The 17,818-nt window shown below is 35.6% G+C and overlaps 1 protein-coding gene across 1 annotated transcript; it reads left to right on the forward strand.

Moving 5' to 3' along the window:
- Positions 1-16,534: 16,534 nt before the first annotated feature.
- LOC111907005 (uncharacterized) lies at positions 16,535-17,461 on the forward strand. Its single transcript, XM_023902795.3, has one exon. The coding sequence runs from the start codon at positions 16,535-16,537 to the stop codon at positions 17,459-17,461; it is 927 nt and encodes a 308-aa protein (XP_023758563.1).
- The last annotated feature ends 357 nt before the right edge of the window (positions 17,462-17,818 follow it).

A 17,818-nucleotide genomic window follows, 5' to 3' on the forward strand; every position in this document is an offset into this window, starting at 1 on the left:
GTGCGATTGGAGGTGGGATGTTTGGGAAAATTGGAAATATGTTCGGAATGAATTACACAGATCCTCCCGATCCAGATAATCTAAAAGTTTATGAAGACGATTTGGATGCTGATGTTGGAGCTAAAAGAAGAGGCAGAAGAGCTGTGCACAAGGAAATTTCTCCATATGCTGGGGAGAAGCCACTTCGATTGAAAGGAAAAATGGAATCTAAGGCTTTTAGAATTCTGGAAGAAAAGAAGTATTTGAGTTCGAAGTCACCAATTGAAAGATCGAAGGTCGTGCTAAGAGCTGGAGTTCGTAAAGTAATCAAATCTGGGTATGGAAAAGAAAATGTTGATCCAGAATTCATTAAATCGGAGCTAGATGCATTTGAAAAAGCGATCGCGAATGAGAAGAAATTGGAATCACAGAATAAAAACAAAACAATTGGGGTGTCTAAATTGAAGAATGAAATGGTTGAGGAAAAAGGATTTGTTATGCTTCCAGTAACATCAGACATGCTTGAGGGATTTATTTCTTCTAAGGAAAATGTTAGTGCTAATAGAGTTTCGATTCAGATGCCTGTTGATGAGTCGAATTCCTCCAAGGTTCTCAATGCTGCGAAGATTATGGAGACTGCTTCGTCTTCTTCAGTGATTAGAGCTGTAACTGAAAACAAAAATGTCAAGGGCATTTTGGGAAAGTCCCCCTTATCGCAAATTGCTCCTGTTATATCAGGTACCATTTTAGTCTCTGAAGATAATCCTATTAACCCAATTAGTAGTCCTACTAATTGTATTGATGAAGATATGAAAGATTCAATGAATGAGAATGGTAATTTGGAAGTTGATTCTTGTAATGATATGAAGAAGGAACAGGGAGCTAATTTCTTGAACATGGATTTTTCCAAACCTGTTATATCCCCTGCAGCTAAGTTGGTTAGTGATTACAATAAAAAATCTTATGCTCGTATGGTTGAATCAACAAACACTGCAGTGGATCTTAATATCAAAGTAATTCCAAAAGATGATGGAAAGCCTAAGGGGAAAGTTGAGTTGCCTTATGCAGATTTAATGTTGGGTGGAGCTCCTTATCATGCTACTTTGTATGGGTTTTTTGTGGGGAAAAAACTTGCATTTCCAACTGTTAATCATTTCACTTTTAAGATGTGGAAGACATATGGGCTAAAGGATATAATGGTAAATGATGAAGGATTTTTTTTCTTTAAGTTTGATTCTAAGGAAGGAATGATGAATGTGCTGGAGGGAGGGCCATGGCTGATTAACAATGTTCCTATGTTCGTTCAAAGATGGAGGCCAGGTCTAGTTCTGAGTAAGCCACATATTAATTCAGTTCCTGTTTGGGTTAAAGTGTTTAATGTACCTTTGGAGTATTGGAACAGCAAAGGAATTACTTTGATTGCAAATGAGATTGGGAAACCAATTGCTATGGATAAAATAACTCAAAAAATGTGTAATGAACATTGGGGAAGGCCAGCATTCATGCGATTTCTTATGGAAATGTCAGCAGAAACAGAATGGATAAAAGAATTAAGTGTGGTCTCAATTGATTTTGGGACAGGAGAAAAAGTTGAATCAAAATGCAGGATAGAGTATGCGTGGAGGCCTGATGTTTGTAATCACTGCAAAGTTTATGGGCATAAAAATAGTAATTGTGGGATTCTAAATTGGAAAAAAAATGATAATGTAGCTGATGTTGCTGTTAACAGAGAAGAAAATGGAAAAAAAGAGAAAATGGATGATGATGGATTCACGTTAGTAACAAAAAAAAGCAATAAAGGGCAGAAATTCAATGCTGGTGTGGTTATAAATGAAGAAGGAAAGGTGGATTTAATTAAATCTTTGGAGAAAAGCTCGAAACCTGTTAATGAAGAAATGGATGTTAGCAATGAAGATGCAAATTCAAGAGATGTGGATAATCAAGAAATGGGAAAAAATGGAAAAGTTAAAGAACAAGAAAGTCAAAAAGAAGTCCAAAAAGAAGGCAGAAGCAATAAAGGGACAGAAAATTGGAATAAGGGGGGTAATTTTTCGAAGTTTGCTGTGGGCAATCTAAAAAAAGATGGGAAAGATAAAGGGGTATTTCAGTCAAAAGATGATAAAAATGGGAAAAAAAAATGGGACAGGGGTGTTTATTCCAAAAGAAAAATTAGGAACAAGAGTGAAGAATGTAATTGATAATTTCAATGCCAAGAGAGATGGAATGCAGGGGAAAAGAGAAGAAAATCAGAAAAAAGTGTATGTTCCTAAGAAGCAAGTGGAGTTTAAAGTGAGTTCTAACTTTGATAATATAGGTTCTACTTCAGGGAAAGATGATCAAGATGCAATTATAACGCAAAACCCTTTTGATGTTCTTGCTGATTTGGGTTTAAGAGATATGTCTTATCTTGATGAGATGGATCCGGAGGTTTTAACTGGAGGTGGCCAGGAGACAAGCACCGAGAATGAAATTGTTGACCAATGATGATGAATATAGGGTGTTGGAATGTGAGGGGTTCGAATTTAAGACCAAAGCAGGAGGAAATAAAAAATGTGATAAGAAGTAATAATTTGTCTTTGTTTGCTATTCTTGAATCTCAGCTGAGATTTAACAAGCTTCAAATGACTTGTAATAATGTTTTTGGGAACTTGATGTGGATTTCGAATCAAGATATGAGACCTAAAGGCACTCGTATTATCATTGGATGGGATCCGGATGAAGTTGTTGTCATGCCGTTGGATGCTAATAGTCAAGTTATGCATTGTCAAATTCTATTCATCAAAGAGAATAAGAGATTGTTTTGTTCCTTTGTCTATGCTTGTAATTATTATATAGACAGAAGGAAATTATGGAATTCCTTGGAAAAGCATTACTGTTTGGTGGCTGATTGTCCTTGGTTAATTGCTGGAGATTTCAATGTCACTAGGGATCTTGTGGACTCGATAGCTGGTAATTCCAAAATAACAAGGGGCATGGTGGATTTCAATGAGTGCATCAATCGTATTGAAGTTCAGGATATAAATTGTAATGGGTTACATTACACCTGGAATCAAAGACCGCGTGGGGCATATGGAGTTTTGAAAAAACTCGATCGTGTCCTTGGGAATTTAAAATTTATTGAAGATTTTCCTAATGTGTTCGCCAATTTCCAGCCTTACAGGAACTCTGATCATAGTCCTATGATTATTAAATTCCCAATCAAAAAGAAGTTCAAGATTAGACCATTCAAGTTTGTTAATTCGCTTGTGCTGTCAGATAATTTCCTGGCCATTGTTGATAATGTTTGGAAATCTGAAATTGAAGGATTTGGAATGTTTCGGCTGTGTCAGAAGTTAAAATTACTAAAGAAGCCGCTCAGAAAGTTGTTAAATCTTCATGGTAATTTTGCAGAAAAAATCTCCAAATGTAGAGAAGAATTATGTCGGGTTCAGAGTAGTCTTGATTTGGATCCGTATAATGAAGACCTGAGATTTGAAGAGGGAGTTTACCTTCAATCTTTTCTGAATGCCAGCTGGGAAGAAGAGAGTTATTTAAAACAGAGAGCTAAGGTGCATTGGCTTAAGGAAGGAGATTATAATTCGGCCTACTTTCATAAAGTTGTTAAAGGGAAAATTAATATAAACCGAATTGAAACGATCCTTGATGGAAATGGAAAATGGAAGGAAGGAGAAGAAGCTTTCAAAGTTATTGTTGATTATTTTAGTGAATTCCTTGGAGTGGAGCATGATGTTGTACCAATTGTTAGGCCGGATAATTTGTTTTCCAAAAAACTCGACAATCAGCAAGCTCTTGATATGGTTAAAGATGTAACAAATGAGGAAATCAAGGCTGCTCTTTTTGATATAGATGATGATAAAGCTCCTGGTCCTGATGGATTTTCTTCTAAATTTTTTAAGAAGGCTTGGATGATAGTGGGAAATGATTTCTGTTATGCTGTCAAGGAATTTTTTCTGTCCAAGAAAATTTTGAAGGAAGTTAATGCTACGGTTATTGCTTTAGTTCCTAAAGTCCCGACTCCAGGCAAGGTTGGGGATTACAGGCCTATTTCTTGCTGCAATGTGATTTACAAATGCATTAGCAAAGTCATTGTTAATCGCATCAGAGAGCATCTTGGGTATTTAGTTTCGGAAAATCAATCGGCATTTATTCCAGGACGTTCAATTTTGGATAATGTTCTTTTGTCTCAAGAACTTGTCAAGGATTATCATATTGATTATTAAATTCCCAATCAAAAAGAAGTTCAAGATTAGATCATTCAAGTTTGTTAATTCGCTTGTGCTGTCAGATAATTTCCTGGCCATTGTTGATAATGTTTGGAAATCTGAAATTGAAGGATTTGGAATGTTTCGGCTGTGTCAGAAGTTAAAATTACTAAAGAAGCCGCTCAGAAAGTTGTTAAATCTTCATGGTAATTTTGCAGAAAAAATCTCCAAATGTAGAGAAGAATTATGTCGGGTTCAGAGTAGTCTTGATTTGGATCCGTATAATGAAGACCTGAGATTTGAAGAGGGAGTTTACCTTCAATCTTTTCTGAATGCCAGCTGGGAAGAAGAGAGTTATTTAAAACAGAGAGCTAAGGTGCATTGGCTTAAGGAAGGAGATTATAATTCGGCCTACTTTCATAAAGTTGTTAAAGGGAAAATTAATATAAACCGAATTGAAACGATCCTTGATGGAAATGGAAAATGGAAGGAAGGAGAAGAAGCTTTCAAAGTTATTGTTGATTATTTTAGTGAATTCCTTGGAGTGGAGCATGATGTTGTACCAATTGTTAGGCCGGATAATTTGTTTTCCAAAAAACTCGACAATCAGCAAGCTCTTGATATGGTTAAAGATGTAACAAATGAGGAAATCAAGGCTGCTCTTTTTGATATAGATGATGATAAAGCTCCTGGTCCTGATGGATTTTCTTCTAAATTTTTTAAGAAGGCTTGGATGATAGTGGGAAATGATTTCTGTTATGCTGTCAAGGAATTTTTTCTGTCCAAGAAAATTTTGAAGGAAGTTAATGCTACGGTTATTGCTTTAGTTCCTAAAGTCCCGACTCCAGGCAAGGTTGGGGATTACAGGCCTATTTCTTGCTGCAATGTGATTTACAAATGCATTAGCAAAGTCATTGTTAATCGCATCAGAGAGCATCTTGGGTATTTAGTTTCGGAAAATCAATCGGCATTTATTCCAGGACGTTCAATTTTGGATAATGTTCTTTTGTCTCAAGAACTTGTCAAGGATTATCATATTGATTATTAAATTCCCAATCAAAAAGAAGTTCAAGATTAGACCATTCAAGTTTGTTAATTCGCTTGTGCTGTCAGATAATTTCCTGGCCATTGTTGATAATGTTTGGAAATCTGAAATTGAAGGATTTGGAATGTTTCGGCTGTGTCAGAAGTTAAAATTACTAAAGAAGCCGCTCAGAAAGTTGTTAAATCTTCATGGTAATTTTGCAGAAAAAATCTCCAAATGTAGAGAAGAATTATGTCGGGTTCAGAGTAGTCTTGATTTGGATCCGTATAATGAAGACCTGAGATTTGAAGAGGGAGTTTACCTTCAATCTTTTCTGAATGCCAGCTGGGAAGAAGAGAGTTATTTAAAACAGAGAGCTAAGGTGCATTGGCTTAAGGAAGGAGATTATAATTCGGCCTACTTTCATAAAGTTGTTAAAGGGAAAATTAATATAAACCGAATTGAAACGATCCTTGATGGAAATGGAAAATGGAAGGAAGGAGAAGAAGCTTTCAAAGTTATTGTTGATTATTTTAGTGAATTCCTTGGAGTGGAGCATGATGTTGTACCAATTGTTAGGCCGGATAATTTGTTTTCCAAAAAACTCGACAATCAGCAAGCTCTTGATATGGTTAAAGATGTAACAAATGAGGAAATCAAGGCTGCTCTTTTTGATATAGATGATGATAAAGCTCCTGGTCCTGATGGATTTTCTTCTAAATTTTTTAAGAAGGCTTGGATGATAGTGGGAAATGATTTCTGTTATGCTGTCAAGGAATTTTTTCTGTCCAAGAAAATTTTGAAGGAAGTTAATGCTACGGTTATTGCTTTAGTTCCTAAAGTCCCGACTCCAGGCAAGGTTGGGGATTACAGGCCTATTTCTTGCTGCAATGTGATTTACAAATGCATTAGCAAAGTCATTGTTAATCGCATCAGAGAGCATCTTGGGTATTTAGTTTCGGAAAATCAATCGGCATTTATTCCAGGACGTTCAATTTTGGATAATGTTCTTTTGTCTCAAGAACTTGTCAAGGATTATCATATTGATTATTAAATTCCCAATCAAAAAGAAGTTCAAGATTAGATCATTCAAGTTTGTTAATTCGCTTGTGCTGTCAGATAATTTCCTGGCCATTGTTGATAATGTTTGGAAATCTGAAATTGAAGGATTTGGAATGTTTCGGCTGTGTCAGAAGTTAAAATTACTAAAGAAGCCGCTCAGAAAGTTGTTAAATCTTCATGGTAATTTTGCAGAAAAAATCTCCAAATGTAGAGAAGAATTATGTCGGGTTCAGAGTAGTCTTGATTTGGATCCGTATAATGAAGACCTGAGATTTGAAGAGGGAGTTTACCTTCAATCTTTTCTGAATGCCAGCTGGGAAGAAGAGAGTTATTTAAAACAGAGAGCTAAGGTGCATTGGCTTAAGGAAGGAGATTATAATTCGGCCTACTTTCATAAAGTTGTTAAAGGGAAAATTAATATAAACCGAATTGAAACGATCCTTGATGGAAATGGAAAATGGAAGGAAGGAGAAGAAGCTTTCAAAGTTATTGTTGATTATTTTAGTGAATTCCTTGGAGTGGAGCATGATGTTGTACCAATTGTTAGGCCGGATAATTTGTTTTCCAAAAAACTCGACAATCAGCAAGCTCTTGATATGGTTAAAGATGTAACAAATGAGGAAATCAAGGCTGCTCTTTTTGATATAGATGATGATAAAGCTCCTGGTCCTGATGGATTTTCTTCTAAATTTTTTAAGAAGGCTTGGATGATAGTGGGAAATGATTTCTGTTATGCTGTCAAGGAATTTTTTCTGTCCAAGAAAATTTTGAAGGAAGTTAATGCTACGGTTATTGCTTTAGTTCCTAAAGTCCCGACTCCAGGCAAGGTTGGGGATTACAGGCCTATTTCTTGCTGCAATGTGATTTACAAATGCATTAGCAAAGTCATTGTTAATCGCATCAGAGAGCATCTTGGGTATTTAGTTTCGGAAAATCAATCGGCATTTATTCCAGGACGTTCAATTTTGGATAATGTTCTTTTGTCTCAAGAACTTGTCAAGGATTATCATATTGATTATTAAATTCCCAATCAAAAAGAAGTTCAAGATTAGACCATTCAAGTTTGTTAATTCGCTTGTGCTGTCAGATAATTTCCTGGCCATTGTTGATAATGTTTGGAAATCTGAAATTGAAGGATTTGGAATGTTTCGGCTGTGTCAGAAGTTAAAATTACTAAAGAAGCCGCTCAGAAAGTTGTTAAATCTTCATGGTAATTTTGCAGAAAAAATCTCCAAATGTAGAGAAGAATTATGTCGGGTTCAGAGTAGTCTTGATTTGGATCCGTATAATGAAGACCTGAGATTTGAAGAGGGAGTTTACCTTCAATCTTTTCTGAATGCCAGCTGGGAAGAAGAGAGTTATTTAAAACAGAGAGCTAAGGTGCATTGGCTTAAGGAAGGAGATTATAATTCGGCCTACTTTCATAAAGTTGTTAAAGGGAAAATTAATATAAACCGAATTGAAACGATCCTTGATGGAAATGGAAAATGGAAGGAAGGAGAAGAAGCTTTCAAAGTTATTGTTGATTATTTTAGTGAATTCCTTGGAGTGGAGCATGATGTTGTACCAATTGTTAGGCCGGATAATTTGTTTTCCAAAAAACTCGACAATCAGCAAGCTCTTGATATGGTTAAAGATGTAACAAATGAGGAAATCAAGGCTGCTCTTTTTGATATAGATGATGATAAAGCTCCTGGTCCTGATGGATTTTCTTCTAAATTTTTTAAGAAGGCTTGGATGATAGTGGGAAATGATTTCTGTTATGCTGTCAAGGAATTTTTTCTGTCCAAGAAAATTTTGAAGGAAGTTAATGCTACGGTTATTGCTTTAGTTCCTAAAGTCCCGACTCCAGGCAAGGTTGGGGATTACAGGCCTATTTCTTGCTGCAATGTGATTTACAAATGCATTAGCAAAGTCATTGTTAATCGCATCAGAGAGCATCTTGGGTATTTAGTTTCGGAAAATCAATCGGCATTTATTCCAGGACGTTCAATTTTGGATAATGTTCTTTTGTCTCAAGAACTTGTCAAGGATTATCATATTGATTATTAAATTCCCAATCAAAAAGAAGTTCAAGATTAGATCATTCAAGTTTGTTAATTCGCTTGTGCTGTCAGATAATTTCCTGGCCATTGTTGATAATGTTTGGAAATCTGAAATTGAAGGATTTGGAATGTTTCGGCTGTGTCAGAAGTTAAAATTACTAAAGAAGCCGCTCAGAAAGTTGTTAAATCTTCATGGTAATTTTGCAGAAAAAATCTCCAAATGTAGAGAAGAATTATGTCGGGTTCAGAGTAGTCTTGATTTGGATCCGTATAATGAAGACCTGAGATTTGAAGAGGGAGTTTACCTTCAATCTTTTCTGAATGCCAGCTGGGAAGAAGAGAGTTATTTAAAACAGAGAGCTAAGGTGCATTGGCTTAAGGAAGGAGATTATAATTCGGCCTACTTTCATAAAGTTGTTAAAGGGAAAATTAATATAAACCGAATTGAAACGATCCTTGATGGAAATGGAAAATGGAAGGAAGGAGAAGAAGCTTTCAAAGTTATTGTTGATTATTTTAGTGAATTCCTTGGAGTGGAGCATGATGTTGTACCAATTGTTAGGCCGGATAATTTGTTTTCCAAAAAACTCGACAATCAGCAAGCTCTTGATATGGTTAAAGATGTAACAAATGAGGAAATCAAGGCTGCTCTTTTTGATATAGATGATGATAAAGCTCCTGGTCCTGATGGATTTTCTTCTAAATTTTTTAAGAAGGCTTGGATGATAGTGGGAAATGATTTCTGTTATGCTGTCAAGGAATTTTTTCTGTCCAAGAAAATTTTGAAGGAAGTTAATGCTACGGTTATTGCTTTAGTTCCTAAAGTCCCGACTCCAGGCAAGGTTGGGGATTACAGGCCTATTTCTTGCTGCAATGTGATTTACAAATGCATTAGCAAAGTCATTGTTAATCGCATCAGAGAGCATCTTGGGTATTTAGTTTCGGAAAATCAATCGGCATTTATTCCAGGACGTTCAATTTTGGATAATGTTCTTTTGTCTCAAGAACTTGTCAAGGATTATCATATTGATTATTAAATTCCCAATCAAAAAGAAGTTCAAGATTAGACCATTCAAGTTTGTTAATTCGCTTGTGCTGTCAGATAATTTCCTGGCCATTGTTGATAATGTTTGGAAATCTGAAATTGAAGGATTTGGAATGTTTCGGCTGTGTCAGAAGTTAAAATTACTAAAGAAGCCGCTCAGAAAGTTGTTAAATCTTCATGGTAATTTTGCAGAAAAAATCTCCAAATGTAGAGAAGAATTATGTCGGGTTCAGAGTAGTCTTGATTTGGATCCGTATAATGAAGACCTGAGATTTGAAGAGGGAGTTTACCTTCAATCTTTTCTGAATGCCAGCTGGGAAGAAGAGAGTTATTTAAAACAGAGAGCTAAGGTGCATTGGCTTAAGGAAGGAGATTATAATTCGGCCTACTTTCATAAAGTTGTTAAAGGGAAAATTAATATAAACCGAATTGAAACGATCCTTGATGGAAATGGAAAATGGAAGGAAGGAGAAGAAGCTTTCAAAGTTATTGTTGATTATTTTAGTGAATTCCTTGGAGTGGAGCATGATGTTGTACCAATTGTTAGGCCGGATAATTTGTTTTCCAAAAAACTCGACAATCAGCAAGCTCTTGATATGGTTAAAGATGTAACAAATGAGGAAATCAAGGCTGCTCTTTTTGATATAGATGATGATAAAGCTCCTGGTCCTGATGGATTTTCTTCTAAATTTTTTAAGAAGGCTTGGATGATAGTGGGAAATGATTTCTGTTATGCTGTCAAGGAATTTTTTCTGTCCAAGAAAATTTTGAAGGAAGTTAATGCTACGGTTATTGCTTTAGTTCCTAAAGTCCCGACTCCAGGCAAGGTTGGGGATTACAGGCCTATTTCTTGCTGCAATGTGATTTACAAATGCATTAGCAAAGTCATTGTTAATCGCATCAGAGAGCATCTTGGGTATTTAGTTTCGGAAAATCAATCGGCATTTATTCCAGGACGTTCAATTTTGGATAATGTTCTTTTGTCTCAAGAACTTGTCAAGGATTATCATATTGATTATTAAATTCCCAATCAAAAAGAAGTTCAAGATTAGATCATTCAAGTTTGTTAATTCGCTTGTGCTGTCAGATAATTTCCTGGCCATTGTTGATAATGTTTGGAAATCTGAAATTGAAGGATTTGGAATGTTTCGGCTGTGTCAGAAGTTAAAATTACTAAAGAAGCCGCTCAGAAAGTTGTTAAATCTTCATGGTAATTTTGCAGAAAAAATCTCCAAATGTAGAGAAGAATTATGTCGGGTTCAGAGTAGTCTTGATTTGGATCCGTATAATGAAGACCTGAGATTTGAAGAGGGAGTTTACCTTCAATCTTTTCTGAATGCCAGCTGGGAAGAAGAGAGTTATTTAAAACAGAGAGCTAAGGTGCATTGGCTTAAGGAAGGAGATTATAATTCGGCCTACTTTCATAAAGTTGTTAAAGGGAAAATTAATATAAACCGAATTGAAACGATCCTTGATGGAAATGGAAAATGGAAGGAAGGAGAAGAAGCTTTCAAAGTTATTGTTGATTATTTTAGTGAATTCCTTGGAGTGGAGCATGATGTTGTACCAATTGTTAGGCCGGATAATTTGTTTTCCAAAAAACTCGACAATCAGCAAGCTCTTGATATGGTTAAAGATGTAACAAATGAGGAAATCAAGGCTGCTCTTTTTGATATAGATGATGATAAAGCTCCTGGTCCTGATGGATTTTCTTCTAAATTTTTTAAGAAGGCTTGGATGATAGTGGGAAATGATTTCTGTTATGCTGTCAAGGAATTTTTTCTGTCCAAGAAAATTTTGAAGGAAGTTAATGCTACGGTTATTGCTTTAGTTCCTAAAGTCCCGACTCCAGGCAAGGTTGGGGATTACAGGCCTATTTCTTGCTGCAATGTGATTTACAAATGCATTAGCAAAGTCATTGTTAATCGCATCAGAGAGCATCTTGGGTATTTAGTTTCGGAAAATCAATCGGCATTTATTCCAGGACGTTCAATTTTGGATAATGTTCTTTTGTCTCAAGAACTTGTCAAGGATTATCATATTGATTATTAAATTCCCAATCAAAAAGAAGTTCAAGATTAGACCATTCAAGTTTGTTAATTCGCTTGTGCTGTCAGATAATTTCCTGGCCATTGTTGATAATGTTTGGAAATCTGAAATTGAAGGATTTGGAATGTTTCGGCTGTGTCAGAAGTTAAAATTACTAAAGAAGCCGCTCAGAAAGTTGTTAAATCTTCATGGTAATTTTGCAGAAAAAATCTCCAAATGTAGAGAAGAATTATGTCGGGTTCAGAGTAGTCTTGATTTGGATCCGTATAATGAAGACCTGAGATTTGAAGAGGGAGTTTACCTTCAATCTTTTCTGAATGCCAGCTGGGAAGAAGAGAGTTATTTAAAACAGAGAGCTAAGGTGCATTGGCTTAAGGAAGGAGATTATAATTCGGCCTACTTTCATAAAGTTGTTAAAGGGAAAATTAATATAAACCGAATTGAAACGATCCTTGATGGAAATGGAAAATGGAAGGAAGGAGAAGAAGCTTTCAAAGTTATTGTTGATTATTTTAGTGAATTCCTTGGAGTGGAGCATGATGTTGTACCAATTGTTAGGCCGGATAATTTGTTTTCCAAAAAACTCGACAATCAGCAAGCTCTTGATATGGTTAAAGATGTAACAAATGAGGAAATCAAGGCTGCTCTTTTTGATATAGATGATGATAAAGCTCCTGGTCCTGATGGATTTTCTTCTAAATTTTTTAAGAAGGCTTGGATGATAGTGGGAAATGATTTCTGTTATGCTGTCAAGGAATTTTTTCTGTCCAAGAAAATTTTGAAGGAAGTTAATGCTACGGTTATTGCTTTAGTTCCTAAAGTCCCGACTCCAGGCAAGGTTGGGGATTACAGGCCTATTTCTTGCTGCAATGTGATTTACAAATGCATTAGCAAAGTCATTGTTAATCGCATCAGAGAGCATCTTGGGTATTTAGTTTCGGAAAATCAATCGGCATTTATTCCAGGACGTTCAATTTTGGATAATGTTCTTTTGTCTCAAGAACTTGTCAAGGATTATCATATTGATTATTAAATTCCCAATCAAAAAGAAGTTCAAGATTAGATCATTCAAGTTTGTTAATTCGCTTGTGCTGTCAGATAATTTCTTGGCCATTGTTGATAATGTTTGGAAATCTGAAATTGAAGGATTTGGAATGTTTCGGCTGTGTCAGAAGTTAAAATTACTAAAGAAGCCGCTCAGAAAGTTGTTAAATCTTCATGGTAATTTTGCAGAAAAAATCTCCAAATGTAGAGAAGAATTATGTCGGGTTCAGAGTAGTCTTGATTTGGATCCGTATAATGAAGACCTGAGATTTGAAGAGGGAGTTTACCTTCAATCTTTTCTGAATGCCAGCTGGGAAGAAGAGAGTTATTTAAAACAGAGAGCTAAGGTGCATTGGCTTAAGGAAGGAGATTATAATTCGGCCTACTTTCATAAAGTTGTTAAAGGGAAAATTAATATAAACCGAATTGAAACGATCCTTGATGGAAATGGAAAATGGAAGGAAGGAGAAGAAGCTTTCAAAGTTATTGTTGATTATTTTAGTGAATTCCTTGGAGTGGAGCATGATGTTGTACCAATTGTTAGGCCGGATAATTTGTTTTCCAAAAAACTCGACAATCAGCAAGCTCTTGATATGGTTAAAGATGTAACAAATGAGGAAATCAAGGCTGCTCTTTTTGATATAGATGATGATAAAGCTCCTGGTCCTGATGGATTTTCTTCTAAATTTTTTAAGAAGGCTTGGATGATAGTGGGAAATGATTTCTGTTATGCTGTCAAGGAATTTTTTCTGTCCAAGAAAATTTTGAAGGAAGTTAATGCTACGGTTATTGCTTTAGTTCCTAAAGTCCCGACTCCAGGCAAGGTTGGGGATTACAGGCCTATTTCTTGCTGCAATGTGATTTACAAATGCATTAGCAAAGTCATTGTTAATCGCATCAGAGAGCATCTTGGGTATTTAGTTTCGGAAAATCAATCGGCATTTATTCCAGGACGTTCAATTTTGGATAATGTTCTTTTGTCTCAAGAACTTGTCAAGGATTATCATATTGATTATTAAATTCCCAATCAAAAAGAAGTTCAAGATTAGACCATTCAAGTTTGTTAATTCGCTTGTGCTGTCAGATAATTTCCTGGCCATTGTTGATAATGTTTGGAAATCTGAAATTGAAGGATTTGGAATGTTTCGGCTGTGTCAGAAGTTAAAATTACTAAAGAAGCCGCTCAGAAAGTTGTTAAATCTTCATGGTAATTTTGCAGAAAAAATCTCCAAATGTAGAGAAGAATTATGTCGGGTTCAGAGTAGTCTTGATTTGGATCCGTATAATGAAGACCTGAGATTTGAAGAGGGAGTTTACCTTCAATCTTTTCTGAATGCCAGCTGGGAAGAAGAGAGTTATTTAAAACAGAGAGCTAAGGTGCATTGGCTTAAGGAAGGAGATTATAATTCGGCCTACTTTCATAAAGTTGTTAAAGGGAAAATTAATATAAACCGAATTGAAACGATCCTTGATGGAAATGGAAAATGGAAGGAAGGAGAAGAAGCTTTCAAAGTTATTGTTGATTATTTTAGTGAATTCCTTGGAGTGGAGCATGATGTTGTCCCAATTGTTAGGCCGGATAATTTGTTTTCCAAAAAACTCGACAATCAGCAAGCTCTTGATATGGTTAAAGATGTAACAAATGAGGAAATCAAGGCTGCTCTTTTTGATATAGATGATGATAAAGCTCCTGGTCCTGATGGATTTTCTTCTAAATTTTTTAAGAAGGCTTGGATGATAGTGGGAAATGATTTCTGTTATGCTGTCAAGGAATTTTTTCTGTCCAAGAAAATTTTGAAGGAAGTTAATGCTACGGTTATTGCTTTAGTTCCTAAAGTCCCGACTCCAGGCAAGGTTGGGGATTACAGGCCTATTTCTTGCTGCAATGTGATTTACAAATGCATTAGCAAAGTCATTGTTAATCGCATCAGAGAGCATCTTGGGTATTTAGTTTCGGAAAATCAATCGGCATTTATTCCAGGACGTTCAATTTTGGATAATGTTCTTTTGTCTCAAGAACTTGTCAAGGATTATCATATTGATTATTAAATTCCCAATCAAAAAGAAGTTCAAGATTAGATCATTCAAGTTTGTTAATTCGCTTGTGCTGTCAGATAATTTCCTGGCCATTGTTGATAATGTTTGGAAATCTGAAATTGAAGGATTTGGAATGTTTCGGCTGTGTCAGAAGTTAAAATTACTAAAGAAGCCGCTCAGAAAGTTGTTAAATCTTCATGGTAATTTTGCAGAAAAAATCTCCAAATGTAGAGAAGAATTATGTCGGGTTCAGAGTAGTCTTGATTTGGATCCGTATAATGAAGACCTGAGATTTGAAGAGGGAGTTTACCTTCAATCTTTTCTGAATGCCAGCTGGGAAGAAGAGAGTTATTTAAAACAGAGAGCTAAGGTGCATTGGCTTAAGGAAGGAGATTATAATTCGGCCTACTTTCATAAAGTTGTTAAAGGGAAAATTAATATAAACCGAATTGAAACGATCCTTGATGGAAATGGAAAATGGAAGGAAGGAGAAGAAGCTTTCAAAGTTATTGTTGATTATTTTAGTGAATTCCTTGGAGTGGAGCATGATGTTGTCCCAATTGTTAGGCCGGATAATTTGTTTTCCAAAAAACTCGACAATCAGCAAGCTCTTGATATGGTTAAAGATGTAACAAATGAGGAAATCAAGGCTGCTCTTTTTGATATAGATGATGATAAAGCTCCTGGTCCTGATGGATTTTCTTCTAAATTTTTTAAGAAGGCTTGGATGATAGTGGGAAATGATTTCTGTTATGCTGTCAAGGAATTTTTTCTGTCCAAGAAAATTTTGAAGGAAGTTAATGCTACGGTTATTGCTTTAGTTCCTAAAGTCCCGACTCCAGGCAAGGTTGGGGATTACAGGCCTATTTCTTGCTGCAATGTGATTTACAAATGCATTAGCAAAGTCATTGTTAATCGCATCAGAGAGCATCTTGGGTATTTAGTTTCGGAAAATCAATCGGCATTTATTCCAGGACGTTCAATTTTGGATAATGTTCTTTTGTCTCAAGAACTTGTCAAGGGTTATCATATTGATAGGGGGTTTGCTCGATGTGCAATGAAAGTCGATATTCAAAAAGCGTATGATACGGTTAGTTGGAGATTCTTGCAAGATATATTGAAAGAATTTGGGTTCCATGAGTTTATGATTTCCTGGATTATGAACTGTGTTACGACTTCCTCTTTTATGATTAATATAAATGGAAGTTTCCATGGTTTTTTTCAAGGGAAGAGAGGTCTTAGGCAAGGGTGTCCTTTATCCCCGTATCTTTTTACTCTTGTTATGGAGGTTTTTAACCTTATGTTTCAAAGGTGCATAAAAGAAAGCAAGGAGTTTAAATATCATTGGAGATGTAAAGAACAGAAACTCACTCATTTATGTTTTGCTGACGATCTAATGGTTTTTTGTCATGGAAATTCTGGATCGATAAGGGTTGTTAAGAAAGCTATGGATGAGTTTGCTAATTCTGCTGGTCTTGTTCCAAACTTAGCTAAAAGTCACATCTTTTTTGGGAATGTTAAAGAGCCTTTTAAAAGGAAAATCTTGAGGATTCTTCCTTTTGTTGAAGGCAAACTTCCTATGAAATATCTTGGGATTCCTTTGATTTCTACAAAGCTTTTTAATAGAGATTGCAAAGGTCTTATAGATAAGGTGAAGAAGAGAGTCAACGATTGGAAAAACAAATCCCTGTCTTATGCTGGAAGACTTCAATTAATAAGTGCTGTTCTTGCTTCGCTTCCTGTTTATTGGGCTTCAGTGGTGTTGTTACCGAAAGGTATAATTAAAGAAGTTGAAAAAATAATGAGGAACTTCCTTTGGAACAGTGGGCAGAATTGTAAAGGAATTGCTAAGGTGTCATGGAATAAAATCTGCAAACCAAAGATTTATGGAGGTCTTGGGCTGAAAAATCTTAAAGACTGGAACATTGCTCTGCTGTCGAGTAGAATTTGGAAGCTTATTAGTGGGTAAAATTCCTTGTGGGTGAAATGGGTAAACTTTTATTTGTTGGAAGGTAGAAGCTTTTGGGATGTGAGTCCAAAAGATAAAATGAGTTGGAGCTGGAGGAATCTCTTAAAGATTAGACCTTTTTTGCGAGATTTTTTTTATTCTCGGATTGGAAATGGAGAGAAGACTTTCATGTGGTTTGATAATTGGCATCAATTGGGACCTTTGAGTTATGTTCTTTCTCATAGGGAAATCACTAATGCTGGATATAACATAAGGGACAAAGTGAGTGATGTTATTGTTGATGAAAATTGGAGCTGGCCTGCAGAATGGATCGAAATGATCCCTCGGTTGAGTAATTTCCCTGTGCCAAGGATCATCAGAGAGAAAAAAGATGAAGTGTATTGGGTGAACTACAAAGGTAATATTGTTCCTTTTGCGGTTAATCAGGTATCTTCTTCTATTACACGCCATGAGCCAATTGTTGACTGGTATGATCTGGTTTGGTTTCAAAATAGAATACCAAGTCATTGCTTCATTCTTTGGCTTGCTATTCTTGGAAGACTTAGAACACAAGATAGAATGAAAAGATGGAAAAATTCTATTGAGTTCAATTGTGTGTTTTGCAATGCTCAATTGGATTCTCATTCTCATTTATTTTTTGATTGTAAATTCTCCAAAGATGTATGGAAGCTGATGAAAAATAAGGTGAAAATAAAGCATAATCCTGGCAATTGGTTTGAAATTATTAATGAACTTCAATATTTGCTAAAAAAGAAAAATATCAGTAACTTCATTAAAAAGATAGCTTTGGCGGCTTCTGTTTATCACATATGGAATGAAAGGAATAAAAGGTTGTTTGGGAAACAGAGCAATTCAGTGGATAATGTGGTCAAAGTTATCACAGAAGACATTCGATTGAAGATGTTTAGCCTTAAATTGGGTTATCTTGGGCTTAATGAAGAAATTTGCAAGCAGTGGAATGTTACAGTTAAAAGTGATGATTATATCCATGAAAGAAGAAATTAATTTGAGAAGAGGGTTGTGCGTGAATTTGTCAGGGTGGCTGACTTGGAATTGGAGGCAGGAGAGAAATTATGGAATGCGATTGGTGGAAATAAGGAAGATTGAAAATAAAAGCGGAATTTCAAGTTTTTTGGTCAAAGGGCTTTTTGGTCAAGGTTGGAAATTTAATAAATTGGATGATTTAATTGAGCTCGGCTTGAGTATTAAAGATTTCGACTGTATATCTGATTGGAAGGAACGGAAGGAGGTGAAATTGAATAAAAAAACTGCAATTGTTTAATTCTTGAACAGGGGCTGTTTGGGAATCGGATAGATAAAGGAGCGACTGGGCTGTCTCTTATTCTGGATGATAGTCTCAAT

This window comes from Lactuca sativa, chromosome 2, assembly GCF_002870075.4.
Source record: "Lactuca sativa cultivar Salinas chromosome 2, Lsat_Salinas_v11, whole genome shotgun sequence".
NCBI classification, from domain to species: Eukaryota; Viridiplantae; Streptophyta; class Magnoliopsida; order Asterales; family Asteraceae; genus Lactuca; species Lactuca sativa.

What these genes read in the sequence shown, in the direction of transcription:
- LOC111907005 (XM_023902795.3), top strand. Translation starts at nt 16,535, where the DNA reads ATGAGTTGGAGCTGGAGGAATCTCTTAAAGATTAGACCTTTTTTGCGA.